Below are 23,231 nucleotides of genomic sequence, written 5' to 3' on the forward strand. Positions count from 1 at the left end.
TTCTTGGTGAAAACGAGTTCGCGAAACTTCAGAATTCGGGAGAGTCCCACCAGGCTGCATCAGAAAATTGCTCGCAACTAAAGCGACAAATATCCGTGTAGCTTCGTTCTCATATTTTCCACGTTCATCTTTGAAAACGTTATCGTTGACAAAGTGTCTCGAAACGAGCACAAAGCGGGCCAGAGAGAACGAGATCCTGGTTAAATCATCGTTTCTAAAAAACATTTCTTTCTCCATCCTTTGCCTCTCTACTTACCCTTCGCGTCCTTCAGAACGGTTTATCTCATCGAAGCAGCCATGGAATATTATTTTTGATATAATTCTCGGTCGTTGGGTTTCCTCCTGGCCTCTGTCGTTGCATAGCGCCGCCTTCCATCCCCTTTTTCGTCGTTATAATTCCCTCTATCTTCGTTCCACCGACTCTTTCTAGTTCTTCGCTCGTTTCTCCGCGCTTTGGCTTCCCTTCAGCGACCGCAGCGCCGACTCAGATCTCCTTCTATCCCCGTTTCATTAATTTTATCCGCACGTTTTACGAGCGGCATCCGCAGCCCGAAACAAATTAATTGCGCCACGCCACTCGAATTAATTGGCGAGCTTGCGAGTCCTTGCGGCGAAAGTTCCCGCGTAAGCGTACCTGTTCGCGATTTTCAATCCAATCTTTTTCTTTTTGTTCGTCTTCTTTTGTTTCTTCGGGTTCTGCGTATTTACAGAAAGAGAATCTAGAGTGGCTGCTAGTCGGATTTGATGAAGCGAGTTCGTGTTTCAATTTCAACGCGGGGAAGAGTATCTTCGCGTGTAAAACGAGGCAGACAGCGTGCGTTCGCGAACCTCTATTCCTCCCATACTCGGTCGAAACTTAAATAGCGCGATTCACGCGTGGAACGAGCATTGAAAACTCGGCGAGACGGTTTTCGGTGGGTTTCGTTTCGAAGATTTTTTCAAAGTTGTCGCTTTTCTTCGTCGCTCGTCAGCTTGAATGACGGTCGACACGCGAACAAGTTACGTTTGATAAGATCCAAAGTCGACGAACGTGCGATTTCAATCGGCGCATTGCACTGATGTCGCGTGGTACGCGTGAAACGTTCGCTAATTAAAAACGGCGCGGAAATTCTTTCAGGAAGTTTGAATCGACAGATCCGTTGAAAAGAAGTCGAGGAGGAAGTTCGGAGAGTTAATAGACGGATTTCTTCCCTCCCCGTGAAAACTTCGTGCAGTCTGTGTGGCCGTGTGAAACCTTGACTCGATCTCGGTAACGAATCTGTAGAGGCGAGATTTAACCTCGTTAACCGTGTTTACGCTTCTACTTCGATCAGTCGTTGAGAAGTTAAACGAGGACATATTTAATCCGGCAAGTTAAGTACGCGAATTCGTTCGTTTCGTTTGGGACCATCTGGGACATCGATGAATAAGAGGGGACATTCTTTACGATTACTTTCGATTGTCTCACGCTTTCAAAGATATTAATAACGTTCCTGACGATTATTCGATCGAACGCGTCATCTATATTTGTCTGTTTAAATTTCACTTAAATATTCGTTAAATCGCGTCATTAAGTCGTGACCGGGTAGAACACGCGCGATTCGAATTCAATCGACGAGGTTCAACGATATCGACGGCGAAGCAAGCTCCCCTCGGTCAGGTCAATTTCCATCGTTATCTGGCGTGTGCTAACCGTGAAAACGGTAGAACCCTTAAAAACGTTCTTCCAATGACGACATTGTGGCGCGGCCTCGTAACACCGGGGCAATAACTAGGACCTCGGTTTATATCTGGATTTACATGTAAACGTGCGTGAATCGCGGAAACTACCTCACAGCCAACCCGCCATCGCCCCTCAACCAGCCAAGTAAATTGGTAACTAAGTGGCAGGGTAATATCGGTAACAGTTTGCCACAGGAGCTTGTTGCTGTTTGCGACGCTGCTATTGCATACACGAGCGGAAGTTGTTGGGAAGAAGGCGGAGCAGGGACGAGGCTAACGATCAGCGTAAAACTCTTCTTTGTGCGGCGCGGCGGTTCGTTCGTTCCGACTTCCGGTCCCAGCCAGGAAGGAACGTGGTTCCCTCGCGTTTACCAGGGATAACGGTGAAATTATCCTGGAATTTTTAACATCCACGCGATCTTAAATTGGTTCCACTAATTTACGATTTGAAGAGCGCGCAAGGGGATACGAGTGTATACACGGACGTACATTTAATTCGCCTTATCGTTCGCGTCTCACCAGATGTCTCGCAATTTGTTTTCATTACGCATCTCACGAAGCTTTCATTGACCCGTGAACTCTAAATCTTCCTCTCCGTATACGGCGAAGTAGTTGCTTTTCTTCGTTTTCCTTCTATCATCGTGACAGCTGTTAATCTTGCGATAGAATGGTAAATAAAGCGACGTTCATTTGCGAGTTGCGACATACTACGCTGCGTTTTAAATTGCACGCTCGAGGAAAAAAACAAAATAAGGGGACCGCGTTACTATCTTCAATTGGAAGAATCGTGTCGTCGTTGTACGCCGTGTTAGAACGAAATGCCTACTCAAACGTATCATAGATTCCTCGTCTGCATCCAAATAGTTTCATTGAAATCGATTACGCGTCTCGCTCTATCTACCATGCGGATGATTCTGCCGTGCAGTACCTTAAGTTCGTTAGAGGGAACATTATACAGACGGTCCGGCAAGACGTTCGGCGGTGCAACGTAATCGCGTATAATTAACAGTGGTGCCATTAACGAAGCACAGCTCGGTAGCAATAGTTACGACGGTCACGTGTGCCGCGTATCTAACGAGAGAGGGCTGCGTTGAAGCGGCGAAAGAATATTGAAAGAAGAAGGCGGCCTGGCCTCGGTTAAATTAAGTGTTTCCCTTACGACTAAATGTTTCATATGGCACTTGTACCGTTTCACCGAGGTAACGCTACAATAGGCCGCAATAAAGTGTTAAGAAAACTTGGCCGGCTGGGACACAACAGAGAGGCTACCGCGGTGGTCGGCACACCTTGAGCATACGAATATCCACATCAACTCGGCCTGTTTGTGTGTCCTCTTCGCCCTTTCTCTCTTTCTCTTCCCTTCTCACCTTACCACCACCTTTTCTTTCGCTATCTCTATTTACACGATACGTGTGTGGCCTACGATGCAACCCGTTCTTTTACACGTTCCAGCTCCTCTTCTGCTTCTCCTCTTCTGCTTCTCCTCTTCGCCCCGTTTCTCGCCTTTCCACGCCATCCTCCTTCTCTCCTCCTTTCCACCCCTATCTACTCTTCTCCCTTCCCCGAACATTCCCTCGACCATGAACACCGCTACCACGATAGGATATCGCCAAGTAAGTTCCCGCTCGTTCGAGCAGGGTCTCAATCCAATAACCATTTAAGAGCCTTACACTCGTACCTTACACGTCGAGGAAGCCGCTTTTACACCGCACCAACCTCCTTCTTGCTCCCTTATGTCCTCTATTTCTATCTCCCTCTGTTGCTCTCTTGTTTTCGCTTCTCCTCTCTAGCAGCCTTCCTCCTCGCCACCTCCAACATGCCTCCTTTTTTCCTCCCCTTTTTTTCTCTCTCTTTTTCCTCTTTATTCCTTTTGCATCCCCCTGGACACGTTGGCGGATGGTAATGGGGTTAGCCAGACCATGTAAACGTACTTAAGCGTCGCTGATACAGATAGAACATAGCGTTCACTGGATTAAAAAGCATTTGTTTCCGTATCGGTTACGCGTTGCGCGATTTGTATCGTCGGCCGATAAATTGCGTCTTTATTAACCATTTAACCTAGCCACGCATTGTACGATATTCACGCGAGATACAGAGAAAACTTTTAAACGATTCATCGTCATCGATATCTTACATTCTTTTTTGTCTTTCACTCGCCGATCCTCCGGCCCGAGATATTGTTTTCCTCGTTGTCCAACGTGTCGATTAACGATGATAAATGATCGGTATTGTCGCCATGTTGGTTCTTTAATATCGTAGTCAGGACACGATTGCAATACCTGAATGTAATTCGCGTGAAGATTTATGAAATTGCGTCCCGTCGACGCTAATACCGCGTAGTCGTACGCGTTCAGTGTCGCGATACGAAGACGCTGGAACAAAGAGGAAAGGCGGACCAAGCTATTGTTATTCTAAAATTTGCTTTTCAGAAGGCGCAGGAGTATTATTATTAATATTCATATCACCCCTCGTGGATGCCGGAGAAGCACGGGCCCAGTTGCCCAACCATTTTCTTTCCCTCTCGTACCCCTTTCGGGTACAATGGGTTAAGTAGTGCATGTAAACATACTTAAGGGTATTTGAATGGAAGGAAAGAAGGGAAAAAACCGGTGCGGTTGAAATTAAAAACCATCGGTGGTAACGAGCTGCCATAAACACCGGCCTGTGCATTTATATTTTCTTCCCTTCCCACCGATCGCATGAACCAACAACATCTCGCGGTCGAGATAATAAAGAATTTTTCTTCCCGTGTCTCTTTTAACGAGCTCGCGATGATTTATCTATATTGAACCTATGAGACACAATTTTCCATAAATATTCGTTATTGGAATAGAAAATTGCGCAGCAGAATGGGGTGGGAACTTCTGTATATAATTTTCGCGGTTTGTGCCAGTGAAATTAAACTGTTGAAAAAAACTGGATTGCTATAAATTCGAACGTTTAATTCATTCACCGAAGAGAATTTGGTTTATTCGTATGTTTTACTTATCTATTTATATTTTCAATCTGATTATTGACGTTGTGACTTTGTTTACCCATTGTACACCCTCTGTTTGCTTGTTTACATCTTCGTTCAATTTACGTATATTTTTAGATTATTTGTTTACATTTCGGATTTATCTACGTACATTGTATATTTAGTCGTCTACGTTTTCGTATGATTATTTTTGTACGTTGTTTATTTACATCTTCGACTTGTGTTGCGTACAAGTTTTATTTTTATTTCACGGTGTACGGATTTAATTTCCGTGAAGATCAATGATTTGTTGCGACATCTCGAACGTGAAGTCACACGCGTCTCCATAGTTATTTATTATCGTTTTCCTTCTGGTATCCCCCTCCCATCCTTTTTTTTTAATTTTCCCTTTGCATTTTCCACAGGTCACTCGACGTTATTGCGCGTAACTCATGCGTCGAGGAAATAGACGATCGAGCTTGTAATCGTGATCGAAATATAGGTGTCTACCGTCTGTGGAATAAAATGTATGAAATTTATCAGACGATAAATTGCGTGCACGAGATCGATATCGTAGTTGTTGCAATTTTAAACTCAAGTACTTATTGTAATTAGTATTAGTATTCAAGTATTATTGTTATTATAAAGAAGGCTTTATCGTTCGGTAAACTGTCCCATAATTTTAAGGATTAATCGTACTATGTAATATAGAGATTATTTAATAAATATATTCTTAGTACAAGTTTCTCTATTCAGTCGTAACATTTGTATTCGTCACTCTTCGCAATTTCCAATAATTTCCATGATTTCTTTTTAAACAACCCAAAGTATGAAATCAGCAAAAATTCCATACTTCTCATTGCTGTTTCACGTGACGTTGAAATCGACTCGATAACTTTCGTGCAAAACATCGTGAAATTCAACTCGGAGATATCGGTAATCCGTGTCTTGGCTTAACAATTACTAGGTCGATACTCGCGAGCCATCGTCCGTACGATTAATTACCCCCTGTCGAGTGGCGGAGGTAATTGGATTGCAATGAACTCTTATCTTGACGCCGTTTAATCGCGCGACCAGTGACTGCTTTTTATCTATCGATGGTCCATTTCGAGGATGTTTACAAACGCGGATCCTGCTCGAGATAATGGTTAAATATAAATTGTAGCCACAGAAATAGCGTACGGATATCGATAATGTTTCCGTTGCGTATTCGGGGATTCGAAAGCAAATATCCGAAACAAATTTCCGATATTCGCCGCGCCTTCCTATTTTTTTTGTTTTTTTTTTTTTGTTTTTCGTATTTCGGATAATTTTTCACAATTTTGAAACATTTCGACGTAATTTTTCAATGACGATCTAGGAAATGATTTTGTTTCATTTGTGAATAAGTTCTTGTCTCAAAATATAGAATTAAATGGTAATTGCTGCGTTTTGTTTTATTTCAGATCGAGGATGATCCGCAGAAGGAGAAGGTAAATACAAAATTACTCTAGTATTCTATTGGAAAACCGAAAAATACCGCATAATACCAAGACCATCGAAAGGCTAAATAACATAATTATGGTTGTTTTAAATTATACGCGGTGAAAATTATACACTGAACCTTAACACGTAATTGAAGGTAAGGAAATTCTCCTTCGGAGAATTCCGGCGCAAACACGCGGAGGTATGTAGTTGAACCCGTTTGTGCATGCGGTTCGTGTGCAGAATAGGTAGAGTTATCTCGCGTCATCTAAATACCGATATTCAAGGCACTTAGGAATTCTCACTTTTCCTTTACCTCTGTTCTATCCTGACGAATTAACTCAAATTATCTAACAAGTACAAACATCTGCGTGTAATTGTTCCGCTTGCTGATTCATTACGCGACAAATGTGTCACAGAAAATTTTCCAGTGGTCAAGATATTTTAAAACAAGGATCGTTTATTATACAGAATGCTACTGTCTGGTTTTCTTTAGTATGATTTTTATATATTTCGTTTGGTTTTGAGTGGTCACGTTGCTTCGGTAATACGTTCCGATTTCACGAATAAATCCTGCATCCAATTTCTGTAAAGGGACCACGACCTGTCCCTTTTGCCTTACGGAGAACGATCGGGGAGGTCGTGACAGAATTCAAACAAATCTTGTCCATCACTAACCGTACGAAACGAATTTCTGGACCCTGTCGGGAGATCAGGGCTCCGTCGTCGATCTCTGTGCTCGAATCAAGAAACAGTCAGTGACGTGCTACTGTGACAGAGTAGGTAGTACGTTTCCGGCGACGTGATTCCCTCTCGGACGACAGATTCACTTTTTCTTCGGACGTGAGCGAAATCCAGTCGCTTTCTTACCTTTATCGCTGATAGTCCTAATGTTTTCTCGAGAAAGAATGATAACGGCGGAGAAATCGAACATTCTGCTGATTTCTGAAAAATTATTCTACCACTATTTCCGCATTGTCGTTCCTCCACCAATTTTTGATGCGATGTTGTGCTATTTCTTTCGTCGACAACAACGGTATCTCTTAATATTCCACGTATCACCTGTTCTTCGAAACTACAATAAAATCGATAAACGTATCTTTTCATTTCCTTGACATTTTTGCAACGTTTCCGACAACATTTTTGCCGCTGCTGTCTGCTTGTTCTCTGTATTCTTAATCTTCTTACGTGCTGATTCGCACGACGTAACCGGCACACTCGAAAAGGAGTCGATACGTGGGTCCGATAATTCGGCTACTTCAACGAGAAGATCCTTTCAGATCCAAATTCTTTTCCGGATCCAAGCGAGCCTTTTACGGCAAACCAGTGTAATTAAGAACACGAAGAAACCGGTGACTTCTACATCCTGGAAATCGGACTACACAAAGTCAAACCAACCCGGTTAAACTTCAGGTATCTTGATCAACCTGTAAATACTTGTCGGTTCTCTCTGCCGCAAGTTTTCTTCTTTTTGTCGAGCAATGTTGCAACGTGAGGCGTCGAGACTTTTTGTCGAAGTGAAAGCAGTTACAGTGTTGCAAAGAATGTGGTCGTCGAAGACTAATGTTTCGTGGTAGTTTCGGGGTGGGGTAATTTCCTTAATACAATTTCTGTCGACGCTGCGAACATGCACGTGGCAACAGCCTTAAAGTACGAAGGTTCTCTTTACTGGATGACTTTTGGACGGGTGAACTTTTCATAACTACAGAGGAAGTCTTCTAGTCGTAAAAATAAGTGTACTGTGAGCTGGTTTAACGGTGTCTTAAACAGCGACTAACGCACAAATTCTTTTTGAATTCCGTATATTATGCGGTGTGCGCGACGAACTCTCTGGAAAATAGAATCGCGTTTCTATCGTCTTCTTCGCTTCGCTACATGCGAAATGGTCGATTATAAAGTTTATACCTGAGAACGGATTCCAACTATGTTTTCTCTTTTTATTTTTCGTAGGAGCAAACAAATTTAAAAGTTTAACTCCTGTAGAATGTTATTTCAATCGAGTCGATTATTTTACATATTTGAGCCGTTTATTGTATATCACAAATCAACGGTTAATAGAAATGACCAGGTAAATAAATCCGAGTAAATCGATACACACAAATCGCTGCAAAGTGAACACCGACTTCTGCCTAAATATTCACCGGTGTGGCGGCTCGAGTCAACAAATGCGACTGAAGTTCATTTTAACGATTAATCCGATTGATGTTATTTACGAGATAACGCGATACATTAGGACATAGGTATCCCATTAAATCTTCTCGTGCGAACGGCGGAACGAGTTCAAATTACTTCAAATAGAATCTCCCCGCCGATCTCACCACGAACTCTGTTTGTTTCATTAAAATTCTCTCGAAAACAATTTTCTAAAACGTCTGGTATTCCATTAGCCGTCATTACGATTAACTAGATTACATTAACCTTACGACTTATTCCATTCATTTGCATCGAGATTCTCTTGCTGGAAAGCCAACCGCGCCTTTTCTAATCCTTTAGCTTGAAGTTTCTCCGGCTTTCCGCGCGAGAAAGCGAACTGATTCGAGCGTGTGTCAAGGTGTGTGGAGTGGGCGGTTGACACGAGCAGTCCCTGGAGTGGAGAAAGAAGAGAATTGACCAGCGAGGCGGAAGGAGGGCTTGGAAGGTAGCATTAAAGTTCCAGGCGGTGTGCTCGGCCGATTTTCGCATCCACCTCGGCTCGCCGCGCTGCGTGCCATCGCTTCGCTCTGATATCCATATGCAGTAGCCCGAGGAAATAAGCTCGCTCGTAAATAAGAAAAGTTCTTGCGTCTCTGTGGTTGTTCCGGTCTCCCTTTCCTCTTCGTCTCTCTCATTCCTTCGGTTCTGTCTCCTCGGGGCTGTTCGCCGGCTTTCTCGGCGCGTGGCTTCCGAGATATCGAGTGATTTGTTACGATTCGCTCTCTTTTTCGCCGGGACACTCGCAAGAGAACCGGCCACCCCCGTTCGCCACGCGATACACCGATAATTTCGGTGCTTTAGGCACGGTAATGGCTCCGCCACGCAATGCCGTCGATCTGCCACCCCTCCTCACTTGCAATATTATTATTTCCAACGGAATAATATATAAACGCTGGTTGTTGCGTGTCTGCCAGTCGAAAGGGAATAGTCGTGAGCAATGTCTGAACCAGAACGAGAAAAGCGTGTGGTTTTTACGCAGAAATAGCAGGTAGTTAAACTTTCGGTTGCTCGATACGAAACTGCGAATTTCGATATTTCAGGGAACCGTCCGCGTTTTTCACGTCACTCTTTTTTTTACCAGACTTATTTTTATTTAGGAGACTGGCTTTTGCGGACATTTTTATGTGTGCATTTTTTTTAGTTACGGTCACGCGGCTGGATGAATTTCGATATCGACGATAAGATTCGAAATTTTGAATATTGAAAAATAACAAATGCGCGAATAAATTATCGGGTAAAAACAGCGTAAGGTTGCAAGGTTCCATATCGTCGTCGTCTATCCTAATTCCAAGTTACTCCTGAATCACCTCTTCGAAAATCTGCACATTGCCATCGAAATCGAACTATCCCTGATAGCCTTCGTCAATCACTTCGAGAGTTTCACCTTAAACGTAACGCGCGTTCCATCAAACAAACGTTACGACGAGCGCGGACATAACGGCCAATAGGGCGAGTTGACGAGTCTGGACATCCTATAACCGACAATCTAGCACTTTGCGCACCTTCGTTGGCGGCCGTCAGTTCGAGGGAAATTTAAGAGCGTCGCGTCTCGCGATCGCTCAGCCGATTGATTTACACGGTGCAGTATTTTACCAGCGCGCGGCTATTTTGAAAATGCTCGGCTATACCGCTGCGTAGTTTTTCAGAATCGTCGTCACGCTTTCGTCACCGTTTCCGGTATTCCTTAGTGAAATTTGTTCGTGTTAGAAGATTTATAATCGATTAACCGTAGGGAACTGCGGAACTAGGTAAAGGATAAGGAGAATTTTTGACAACGTTCGGTAGAAGCACGGTATCTTTTGAATATTCGTCTATATAACCTCTTAGATGTTATCTGTAAGAAGGAAACTGTTCGTAGCAAATGGATTTTTATTGCTATTACTGGAAAACAAAGTTGTATTCTTTTTATAAACCCACAAACTTTTATCAAAATTAGCGTCGGGTACTTCCCGCATATTCGCCAGCAGTTATTTCCCCCCCCCCCCCCCCGTTATTGAAGATACAAGAAAGTTACGTTCCCTCGGAAGAGGAGACACGGAGCAATACTATAAAAGCATATAGGCGGGCATCGACTGTCGTATCGCTGTTATAAATCATATGAAATGCGTCCATGAATTAAATATTTTCACGTACGTTCACAACGCATTTTTGTACGAATTCGTTCCACACTTTATCGACGTTGAGATAAACTTTTACGTGTCCCTGCACTAAACGGCCATCGAGGAAACCAAGAAATGTTTCTTTAACTACATGCTGTCCATTCGAATAAAGCATCGTTCGACGATGTTGGATTTTCTTTAATTAAACTCTGACGACACATCGGTGTATCCCAACGCGCGATAACAAAAGGATAAACGAAAACCAAGGGATTTGGAGGGATTTTTCAAAGTACCTAAACGAGCAAACATCAACGCGAAATACTACCGAATCACCCCTGTCAAAGGACACGTTGAAAATGTTAACGATATTGCCCCTTGAAGGCGCGTAACATAGCTCGATACCGATACTACGTATGATCGAATCCGATTTGGACGAGTGTCGACCGAATAAAAGTCGACTAGTCGATCGAGCCAATCCGTAAAACACGATACATTGGTGTTAATCCAGCGAAGAATTAATCCTCTTCTAGGTACAAGCTATTCTCTGTTCGTTAATGGAATTCTCGTAGGACGTGGCCCTACGTGGTTCGCCAAGTGTCGAGCAGCTAACGTGGTCATGGAAAAAGGAGGTCGAAAGTGCTGGGCTACGGAAGAGAGGAAGAGGGACAGAGAAACAAAGAAGTTGGCAGAGGGAATACGTTTCACGTTTCTTATCCCGTGAAATCTTGTGAATGATTGCCGGTGATTTACCGGAGCCCGACTGATATCTCTCAAATCTCGAAAGTTATGGCGCTGCCGTGGTGTTCGCAGCATTTCGCGAAAAGTCGACACCGGATTCTCGCTGCGCCCATGTTCCAAGAGATTCGTCGGCTGGAAAAAAGTTTTGGCGGTACCGTCTGTCTGCTCAGTTCGTTCCAACGATTCCCCCCTTTCCATTCGTCCATTACACGGAATGATATTTTCGAAGTCTTGGCGCTTCTTCGATGTGAGAAAAGAGGGTTGGATGTTGCTTTTCTTCCCTCCATACTCTTATGATATCGCGTCATTCGGTAATTCAAAAAGCAGACGCGATGTACGTATAGATATATGTAACATAGACACAGTTGTTAACAGAATTTGAAAATTGATCCGGTACATGGTGCGTCGAATCGCAACTCGGTCTGCCGAATAAAAATCGGGGATCTTGATCGGGGGTGGAGCGATTTATAACCGTGACACCCTAGCCGGCGGGAATTCGCGTGGCGAAAGAATTCAAGAAATAACTTCCTTTGTGGGTACGCGCAGAGGGAGCTGCCGAGTCAGGAATTCGAAAGGACTGGTACTTTCGAAAAGGCTGGTGGCGACGCCGGAAATGCGGAACAGAGACGGTGGGTGGGTGATCCTGGAAGTCTTTGCCCTGAGTTTTGACCAAGGAAGAAGAGAGGAGACGTGATGCTGATGCGACGCGACGCGACGCAGCGCGGCACGGCGTCCAGAGTGGCTCTGGTCCGGATCTATATATAAAATAATCCCCAGAAATGGAGGGAATAAATCACTCGAGTCGTGAGAGGCATTCCTGATCAGATAGGGGTCGGAAACGGGATAAAAACGTTCTGTCTCCTTTTGGATCGCAAGGAACTTTGCTCTGACCGTTCACCACCCTCTCCCTCTGCCACCCTTCGGGCTTTTCATGCGGCACCACCGCATCCAGCATTCGCCCTTTGTGCCCATTGGCAGCACTCCATTATTCGACCACGTCAATTACAGCCTGCGCGCCTAACGACTGAAGAATTCGACGTGCCGTCGCCGCCGCGAGACACGGAGCCCTTACGTTCCTCTTTCTTTCTCCGTCTCTCTTCCTGTTCTCCTGTCGGACAGTCGAGTACGCTCTCGAGCGGAGCGCCGACCTATTGGGAATTGATAGGCGGAAGGGTGAGTTTCGAATCGGCAGAGTCGAAGACCACCGAGTCCAGATCCTCGAATATGTTTCCCGACTGGACGCTCATTTCATCCCCCGAATCGGTTCCGTCGAACCTTCTCTCGTTCTTTTCATTTTGTCTTAGGTAAATATTTAGCTCGATTCGATCGAACATGTTCCTAAATATTTGAATTCTCCGTGTTACGAGCTTCTTTCTAGGACACAGACGGATTAGAAGCGATAAGGAAGATTTGCGTATATAGAATTATTTCCATGTTTGGGAGAATTTGTTTGGGGGAGTCGTGGTACGAATTGGATATACGAAGTCGAGAGAACTACCAAATATAGGAAGTTTCTTTTTCCCGGAGAAGAAAATGTTTCGAAGGTCTTATATCAACCGTGTCAAGCCCCGATCCTCAACTTAAATATTGTCACGATAACCCAATATTCGAACCATTTGTCACTGTACCAATCTACCCTAAGAATCTTCCACCTATTCCTAACGTTATCTCTGACGCACAATAATACCAAAGGCAAAATCGCAATCGTAGCGAAACAACGTATAAACAAGGCAGCGTCGCGTCGGGAGCTTTTAAGACGCGAGATCTAGACGAGCTTCAATGTGTGACGTGCAAATAATCAAAGCTTGATGAATATCCCTGACAGAGTAATGAGTTTTCCTAGGGATGCACCATCAGGAAGGACTCCGGGAACAGTCACCCCTAGACGCGAGAAGTTGCAAGACTCGGCGCTGGGGGAGCAAGATAATTCCAACATTTTTCATTTCGACGCTCACGCGCCATTCGTTTGATCTCGGCCGCCTAATGAAGCCGATCGACCCCGTGGATTTTTGATCTTAATTCGACGAAGATTACGACTCCTGATTTTACGCGTTCGAATTAAGCATCGTTGCGCCGTTCCAGCCAACTTTCGACTTTTTTCCCTCGACCTACATTTCTCTCATCTCCGGCGTATGCTCGCCAAGGAATAGAAGGGTCGGCAAAAGACAGGCCCCGATCAATTTTTCAAGAGAAATCGCCTGGCAGTGGCGGGGGAGGTGTGGACGGGTCTAACAATAATTGATTAAGAGATGCGAGAGCACGGGTAGAGAACCAAGCTACCTTCGTTATTTTTTCTTCGACGCTCGATAGCGACCTCTTTCCTTCTCCCTTTTCTTCTTGACGTTACCCTCTTCTCATTATCTATGGACTCGCTTACGAGTCGCGAAATTTTCATTACGACGAGAGTGCTAGAGTAAACTTGGAAAGTTCTACGCGGAGAAACACTCGCTGATTCTATGATTAATTAATATTAGAAGGATCAGTCGAGTGACATCGAACGTAAAATTCTTGTAAATGTTCCTGGATTTGTCCTGGAATTCTTGGAAATCTTTGAACACCAAGATGAAGAGTCGTTATTCCGTCAATGATGATACTCTTATACGTATTTATAGATATCAACTTAAAGTGGCTACAAAATTATAGCGTGTACGCTATCAATGATTAGAGCCAAGCGTATTAATATATGCAAACTGTTGATGATAATTCAATTTGTTTTTTTACAGAATAAATTTTACATTTGTATTTTACGTAAAAAGGTTTGCGTTTTTCGTATCGCGCACGGAATGCAGTGTATGATATAAATATAGAAAAGATTAAAAGTACCCTTTGCACGAATGCCATTCCGCCCATAACGACCCAGACGAAAGAAGAGTAGCACGATTTCACTGACGTTTGAAACAACGTAGAAACCGTGAAACCGAATGGAGCACCTCTCCTGTTTCGCTCGTTTATCCGTTTCACTGGTACGTCCGCCTCTCTATTTTCTTTTCTGGACGTCTCTCGCGTCACGAGGCCCTGATTGATGCGTCGAAAGTCCCCGTAAAAAGGCCGCTGCGTGAGAAGTAAACGTTCGCGAGCAGTCGTGTATACATCCTTCGTATATATCCGTGAGTCGTTAAGTAGAAATTTGCTCTCGAGTGACATCAGAGGCGTGACATCTCCAGCGCGTGGAAAAAGGTTGCGGCGGCGCCCATTATAGGAGCAAGCTGGCGGATACGCTACTCCATATGTCGCTACCAATATCGGCCGGTCATCGATCATTTCGAACTTCTTCTCTGAGTACCACCCATCCGAGGCCACCGATTTGGGACGGTATGTAGTCGCAACGATGCATGTCCGGTCGATCTCCTTGTTTTTGTATTTTTTCCCTTTCTTTCCTCCGTTTTTTGTTTCTTGCTCATCGACGAAAGTTTCGGAGAAAAAAGCCAAGGGATCCGCAAATGGATCGTTCGTTCGTGCAGGCGTTTCGAATCGTCGAGGCGGCGACTTTTTCTTTTTTGCCAGTGAAAAGGCGCTTTCACGTAAATTAATCGAAACGTCGCGAAATGTGAAGAGCGATGCAAATTCTCGTGCTCTATCGCTTTTCCTCTTCTGTAGGTAGCTACCCTTTTCATAGATGGGCATATAAATAAAAAAAAAGGAGAAAGACGAAAAGAAACATACGATAACCACGTATATGTGAGTTTCGACGCGGTCGCCCGTGGATGTAGCAGAACGCGCGCGTAATTCCGCCGCGGTCGTGATAAATAGACTGGAGGTTACATCGACTAGCTTCGAACATCGTAACAAGGTATCGCGCGCTTCTTCCAACGTTGTCGATCCGAGAAGGAGGAAAGATCGTTCCCGTTGTACGCTGATCGTGTTTACTCTACGCCGCCGGTATATATCGAAGGTCTCTCCGCGGTTGGAATGCTGATCGCTTCTCCTCGAGTCGTCTATCTGACCTGCGTACGTTCGGGCACGCACGTCTGATTTATGCGTTGTCGCGGTAAATTTATGGGTTCGCGGACGAACGAAGTTATGAGAAGGAGGATCGTCGCTGCGTGTCCCTAGGAAGCGGTAGAAACGCGAGGAAAAGTCGAAAAGTCATCGGTTGCACAGGGGGGAGAGGTCAGGCCGTTTAGTATGCGCTCCCATGCTCCCAGCATTTCCATTAACTCTATGGCTGACTGGTTGCTTGGCTGGCTGACTGGATGTATCGTGGGATACAAGTATAAAGGATGTTCGTAAGGGATGCCTTCTTCTGTCTTGCTCGCCACATTATCGCGTTACGTGTTACACGGCCGTTAAGGTAACGACTTGGACAAACTTAACGCCATTTTCATAATTCTTCTTCCGGGTATGTGCGCTATTGCTTCGGTCTTGGATTACTGAACAAATCGTAATCGTAGATGAAGCTGAATGAGGATCGAATTTAGATAATCCATACGTTGCCTGTTCTTCGTAGAATCACGAATTAGAAATACAATTTTCTCCGATCCTTCTGCAGATCTTATTCGAGTAATTAACCTTTGGTAGAAACTAGAAGAAACAGTACCGGTGCTTTGTTAAACTTGCGGTACAAACTACATCGTGTATAGAGATTTCAAGGGCATAAAATCAGCAACGTGTGCGGAGAACATCCGTAAAGAAGGCGGAATGCACGGGCATCGGATGAAGTCGTAAAGCAGGACGAGGGTAAAAGACCTGGAAGCAGGAGAAGCGAGTCTATAACGTAGGATCGTCGTGCGCCTACCCTTGGTCGGAGGTGTGGAAACGACCCAAAGTCGTTTTCCCGTCGGGTCTCCGTGTCGTTGGGAACACACGATCCTGTATACCATACAGGAGACCGCCATTTCACGTATGCGCACACGTTAGGGTGTTGCCGAGACGTTGTGAAGATTCATGACGCCCGGAGAAAGTTCGAGGGGACCAAGTAAATGGAAAAAATCCATTACGCGGTTTTATTCAGTCCGCGACACGATATCGAACTACCACTTTTTAATTATATTTCTGGCAGCATGCGGACGCGCACTCTGTCTCTCCCCATGGGAGTCCTTCAATGGGAATTTTTACTTCTGTAATCGGGACCGTTCGCTGAAATGCGCGACCACTTTCGTTATTATCCAGATCATTCTCCCTGTCGGATTCGCTGAATCTAATTATATGCTGGTCGAAGTACTTTTTTTCATTTTCGTTCTTTTAGCTTGGCGCGTACACAGATTAAATTTAGTGGGAAATTGTAAGTGATCAAATTTATCGAGATTTCAATATCGAAGCAGGTTTGATAACTAATACTAAAAATCTCGCGACCACTGGTTGGAGAACTAAAAATTTACAAATTACTTTCTGTCTGTTCTTTCTGAACTCGACATTGATCCATCTACCAAAAATTTATTTTATTCTTTGTACAAAATCGATGCTGAAAAGTTTAAAGCGTTCCTTCGGAGCTTTAATGGTTTCCTCACTCATCAATTACTCACGCACTCGCAACCGTCTCGTGCAAAAAGAAATAACTATTTTTCATCAACAGTTAATTGCCGACAATGACGTAAGAGGACAACGGAAGAACGATTTATCTTCTCCCCCGCGTCGCGACACGATTATGCAGGACGGAACGGCTTCGACATTTTCGTTGCGGGTTAAGAGGTGGTAGAGAGCCATGTTCGCTCAACGAGGCAGAAGGAAAACGAAAGCTCGCGTTGAAAACAACAACGAGGTCTGTGGTTACGAGCGTCGGGAGACGTTCTTTGGGAAATCGTGCCTTTCGAGTGGTTCGATGAATTTGTTTTCCCGCCATTCTCTTCCCTCTCTTCCGTACTTCACTCATTACGATTACACTCAACTTACTTCTCTTTGGCGCCATGAAAGCCAAAGGTTTCTCATCGACCGTCCTTCGCAGTTTCGCGAGGTTTGAACGAAAAAGTTGATCGACGAGCTTAATCAAAACCTGCTATTAGTTAGTCGTGACAGATAAGCGACGTACAAGCGAATATTTGATCTTCTCTTGTGATTTGTTCGTCTCGTGCACGAAGTGCCCAGAAAATGTTAACTAAGGTTAACTGTTAAGTTTTGAATTTATATAATCGATATTTCGTGAATTAGATGCAGTTCCAATCTATTGTCTCTCCGCACGAATATCCATTTAATTCAGCTTAAAAGCAGTGACGAGAATGTTGAGAATTGTGGATCTTAATTGCCGAAATAAAAGTAAAGAAACACTAAGGTTACGCTTAGAATTCATATAAAAATAGTTTTAGATTTATTTAATAAACGATTCCCAGGATCTTCGTCGATATACATTTGCACGCGTCTCAGCACTCTTTTTGTCTCACCATCTTCTATATCACGCTGTCAACGGAACAGTTACATTCATCTGTTTTTTGAGACGTTGTGCACACACATACTTCCATACACTCATATTCACATACGTGTGTCACTACTACGCGGCTAATCAAGTTCAGCACACAAAATTATACATATTTCAATAGAAAACATGGGCTAAATCTTTTTCAAAACAATGGCATATAACTCGGAGAAACAAGGAATTTCGGACAGTCGGGAACGAAAGGATGATTTATAGCGGAACCAACGTAAAACGTAATACGTGAGCAAACGCGCGCACCGACATACGATCTTTCACAGAGATCAAATATTTTCGTAATTAGCCCTCTCCCAGTCACGCATCGGTCCCCTTCCTCGCCCTCGTCCATCCTGTGCTACCATTGGAATTGATTTAATAAAGAGCCACCTTGCGTCCATTTCTGCGATCACGTGCAAATTGGATGGATGGTTATTGCAGCCCTTCGATTTCGAGCTGTACGTTTTCGAAATACGATTGGATATTAATAAAATAACTGCGATACGGTCATCCAACGACGATCGGCGAAATTAATCGCGGGCCTATTGTGTACCGTCCTTTGTCCACGTTCTCGTAACGTGTCCCCGTTGTTTCGTTTATAGACTCTGCCTGCGCAAAATAAATAATCTGTAAAATTGATACAAACAGCGTTTACGTTGCTATCCTTCGCTTTCAGTGCTTTCATTAGCTTTGTATTATCACAAAAATCAAGATCACGAGTACGTCTTCTATAGGTAAGAGTCTAGGAATAGAAACAAGTAGTTAGGTATATAATAATTCGACCTTGTACAGTGGCTACTATATTAAAATTCTTCTGCTTAATCATAGAATGATTACGATCGTTTAGATTCATCACAATTATAATCGGAGAATGTACGTTAAAAATGTACCTGTCGCGTTTTTCTCCTGTGATCGCTACACTTTAGATCTTCTAAAAGATACGTTATCTGAATTATCGTGCGCGCCAAATGGAAATCTCAAGTATGCAGGGACTTTTTTTTATTGTTTTCCGAGTCGCCAGTTCAACAGCCCTTCGATAGCCACGTGCCACGACACATCCTGCATTTCAGAAGGGAAATTCGCTGGACGTGTTTCGACATCCTCGTAGGATGTTCGATCGGCACAACAAGTGCCTCTTCCTTTTTCCTACTCTCCTCGTCTTGTCAACGCGTCCTCTCCCGATTCCTTTGAACCCGGCTCTCTCCTTACCGTCAGTCATCCTTTCCTCCTCCCGGTTTGCTAAGAAGTTTGGCAATTTGTAAGCCAGTGTCGTCCACGGGGATCGAGGATATACGCACGTGCTATGTGGCCGTGCACGCTTCCGTGTATGTACGCGAATCATGCATATATGCATGACACATAATATACATACATATATGCATAAGCGGCAGGACCGAGTTAGGGATGAAGAAGGAGAATCACTTCTACAGAAGGGCAACGGGAGTCCTTTGAAACTGGCTGCTGCGCGACACCGCACTTGCGTTTATTTCAATGAAGCTTTTAGCTACGACTGTATCACGGCTTTTCCTTTTCATAAATGGTGCAACTCTTCGAGAAGAGCATCGAAGGGTTTCTGGTAATCCTTGAATCCATACTGTCCGTAACTCTTGCGGAACAAAGTATTTTGTTGGATAAATTCGCTCGTTGCCTGAAAATACTGTTTATGAGGAGGCTGAATTCTCCTATTCGCTAAAAGGTCCTGACGTCTTACAGCAAATGGAGAAGATGTTGTTGTTTTGTGTCGTTCGAGCTTTACATTATATACGCGTAAATAAGTGATGCTAACACTATTAAGATTTTAGCGTATAAAAGTTTTTTATGATAACTGTCCGAATACTTTCCACTGAACCACTGTATAACGTAAGTTAGCTTCGCGTTACGATCCTTTCTAAAAAAAAAGTTCAATTCCGGTCTCATCATAAATTTAAGCACACTCTGACATAAATTAAAAAGATTACCTTTAGTATTCAAAAAAGGAAAAGGGGAAACGAAAACTGCGAGAGCTTATTTACGGGACAGTCGTCGGGGCGCCAGGGTTTTTGCAAAATTAATTTCTGTCGCGTCAAGTACATATTTCCTCGGCGAGCAGACAGCCGGGACAAAACAATTTGCGATTGATTCCGCTGCGATTGTCAAAGGGTGTCCTCGCGACCGGTGTGCCCGTGATCATTTAGGTGAAATACAAGCGAAAACAATGTACGCGTGGATCTTGCGTTAATCGATGTCGTGCGCCGTTTTTGCGCTCACAATTTTGCCGTTCACCATGGCGCCCGTCCCGTTCGATCGAATTTGAACACGTGTTTGCCAATTTGTTCTTTCGCGTGATGATTCCAGGACTGTAGAAATAATATTCGTAAATTATCACTCATTAATTGCGAGAAAATGTAGCTTCTATAATATAGCCAAAAGGAAATTTAAAAGATTCAAGCTAGAAAAAAATATTTCCTGCGCAAAACGTGTAGATGCGGGACTGATTCTCGATCAGATTTTCTAGAACACCGTTAATTAACATAAGTGAGCGACATTAGGCGTCACGTCGTCGCAAAATGCGCAGCACAGAGATCGGATAATTTCGTGATAATTACACGTTCATCAATCAGAGCCACACAATATACCTCGTACAATTAGTTTTGTGGAATAAACTAGTCTGCAACGCATTAATCGTCAGTGATAATTATTAGCGCGCCGAGATGGCGTGCCGATACTCACGGAATCATTTCTTTCGTTTTTTCAACGATCTCGTTTGACGCGTGGTAAAAAAGAAAAGCGAACTAACGTACCACTGTGAGCGGGGGTAGTAAAGTGAAGTATAATTTTCAATTTTGCGATGTTATCCGTATCGATCGAGGCAAACATGAATTTCAGATTGTAGGCGACGTTGAACGTCGCCGGCTTTATCATGCAAACGGCGTTTTCTGTTTAGGCGTTCGAACGAATAAAAACACGCAAAGGAATTTATGAACCGGCAGCACGAGCTTTCCGCCGCGAAACGGGAAAAGAGAGCAGTCGGCTGACGCGTTATCGAGCCAGCTGTAATTCATCTGGTAAATCCTCCGGATCCTAATTTATGAAACGGCGCGCGAAACAGTATCTCCGTCTTTTTAAAATCGCCGGAAACGCGTTGGTGTTGCACACGTGTTGCGGCCTGTTGCTATTCATACGTATATGGCATCCGTCTACGGTGTGTTTCTTGCAAGCAAACACAAAACGCATGACAACCATTGGCGCCGTTTATACTATCATCCATAATTATGTATTTGGACATCTTCTAATTATTGCAAATATACGTTAACTCACTTATCGTGGAAAACTTTTACGTCCGCGTTTGATTCCAATCATAACTCAGAAAATATAAGAAAAATATTAATCCTTTGATCGAACTACATCCCGGATGTTTAAATATTTACAGTCGATAGCGCACGTTCCCGAGGGATTTTATTCTATTTTATCCTAACGACCACGAGTAACAACTACTTCGTTTCATGGAATCGATTTTGTATATTCGTATATTTCGTAAAAATACCAAGTTTGTCTTCCTTTTAAAGAACTTCTCGAAAGTTTACTAAAACTCGCGGAAAAAATTAGTACCATTTTGTAAAGCGAAGGAACGCTGCGGCAAACTTTGAGACAGCGAGTTATTGGCTGGAGTAAAGTTCGCGTAGCTTACAGCGTCTACTTTTTCTACTTCCAACCGTAGTGAAAAAGCCTTCGCTTGCAATTAGCTCTCGTTACAGGAATCATTATCGTTCCACCGTGTAAAGATGCGAGAAGACACACGAATCTTCTACTTTAATTCGCGTTACGCGAATTAAAAAGTTCAAGCTCGTTGAATCCAATCTTCTTTTCGCCGCCGCCACGCCACGGAATTTATTGCACAGGACATCCGGCGGTCTACGGAGGGACTCGGTTTTTACCGCTGCTGAAGCGTGAACTTGACTTTGTCGAAGTTTCAGAGCGGCCCGGAGGGAAAGAACCGCTCGTAAACGTCTACTTGTGAATGAACTCGCGACTGCTCTGCATCTGGTCTTAATGAAAAAGAATTCGCGACCAGATGCCTGCTACTTTTTTTCCCTGCCGCGTTTATCTCGAAGCTTCGCTGTCGTATCTTCGAAAGCGTCGTTTTAAAACCGTTTAAGATTTTCCACGACTTCTTACATTCCGCCAGAACTTGCCATTCAAATTTAGAACTTCGATTGTACTTCCATAGTTTTTTTAACGGAAACTTTTCTTCGATATTTTCCACGAACGAGATTACGGAGAAATAATTTATAGCAGCGAAGTAAGCAGATTTGCATTGCAAACGCTCGATCACGATCGTGGGAATGTCCACTTTGTTGAATCGATTCATCGTTAACCTCCGCAGTGTTTTCCGTTCGATTGCTAGAATCTTCTAGTAGCGAGAAGGTAACATAAATTTTTCATATACATACGTACTTAATTACTTTAAGTGGAGCGATTTGGCTCGTTCGATATACGCGATCGAAATAGAAAAACACGAGAAGCCGTGCCAATTCTGTTTCGAGCGACTGCGACGAAGAACGAAATCGATTGTAATTTCCATTCCGAATTGAGCGTTTCAGGATGGTAATACGGTACCATCGCATGGGTCGAACAGCATACTACACTCGACATAATAACCTAAACCTTCTCCTCCTTCCCCTCTCCCAATCTACCTCTAAATGCATGGCGAATAATAGGAATCGGAATAGGAGAGCAAACTGATAAGTGAAAGATCGTACTTAGTTTCCACAGGGAACTCGGTCAGTCGCGATCCAAAAAGAGCATTTTGTATTTCTGTCGTTCCACATACAATAGCGTGGTATCTATATATATCTGAAATAATGTTGAGAAATTCACGATGGTTGTAAAAAGAGGGTTAACTGCATATAGAAAAGTAGATCGAACTTGATTCTAGAGGTCTCATAAATTGTGGCATCGGAAGAAGTAGGTAAGTTCCGTTTCCTTCTAACCTAATCCGATCCACGATACTTTCGCAGAAAAAGATAGGTGAAAAGGGGTGGAAGATAGCGATACCACGCGCGGAACTGGAGATCTGGTAAATCGGTCGTTCTCTTGTCCGGCTCGATCAACTCTATCGGTCGTGTCGAATTTAGATCAGAGGTTACGACTCGATCACCGCAAGGGCGGCCGTGAATGAGATTACGAGAGCGAGATTTCTGGACCGCAGCTGACGCTTCGAGAGGAACCACGACCGGATACGAGCGGTTCGAAGAGGGCAGCGATGTCACGTGGCAAACGTTTTACTCGCCCGTCCGTGCATCTCGCCATCAATTTCGCTCATAAAGCGTTCCTTGCTCGAAAACTTTCAGCTTGCCGTGCCCTTCTATTCTTTCTTTTTTTCGCACTTTCTCTTTCCAAGAGGAGCACCCCTCACTCCAATTTTCGCTCAATCCTCCCCTACAGCTTGTCTCCTCCACGACTCTGGACACGTTCTTACTGTTCGACACACGAACACAAAGCAACCCGGGTCCTTCCAGAATCCACCCTTCGACCTCGCCTAGATTGAATCGGGGGTGCTGGAGGCTAGGAACGTGAATCGCATGTCTGATAAGAAAAAAAAAAAGAGGAAGGAAGGAGAAAACCGTACACTCCCGTTTTGTCTCGTTCCTTTCTCGCGTCCCCATGGATCTCTGCTGGGCTCTTTCTTGCCGGAAACTTCGACGGGACTTACGCATTTCTGCGCCGCACGTTTACGCTGATCCTTGTTCTTTTTCTGGGT

At 43.9% G+C, this 23,231-nt stretch overlaps 1 protein-coding gene across 5 annotated transcripts in view; it reads left to right on the forward strand.

Moving 5' to 3' along the window:
* LOC126918014 (3-phosphoinositide-dependent protein kinase 1) overlaps nucleotides 1-23,231 on the forward strand; it is a 403,560-nt gene that overhangs the window by 58,360 nt on the left and 321,969 nt on the right. For 2 of the 5 annotated variants that reach the window (XM_050725675.1, XM_050725807.1), the window contains exon 2: nucleotides 6,103-6,129. The exons of 2 other annotated variants lie outside the window; for them this stretch is intronic. In XM_050725675.1, coding sequence (XP_050581632.1) covers nucleotides 6,103-6,129 — 27 coding nt within the window. Of the gene's footprint in view, nucleotides 1-6,102; nucleotides 6,130-23,231 lie in introns of those variants that run through there. One more of the 5 variants, XM_050726300.1, reaches the window with a different exon arrangement.

The sequence above is a fragment of the Bombus affinis genome, chromosome 1, assembly GCF_024516045.1.
Source record: "Bombus affinis isolate iyBomAffi1 chromosome 1, iyBomAffi1.2, whole genome shotgun sequence".
Taxonomy (NCBI): Eukaryota; Metazoa; Arthropoda; class Insecta; order Hymenoptera; family Apidae; genus Bombus; species Bombus affinis.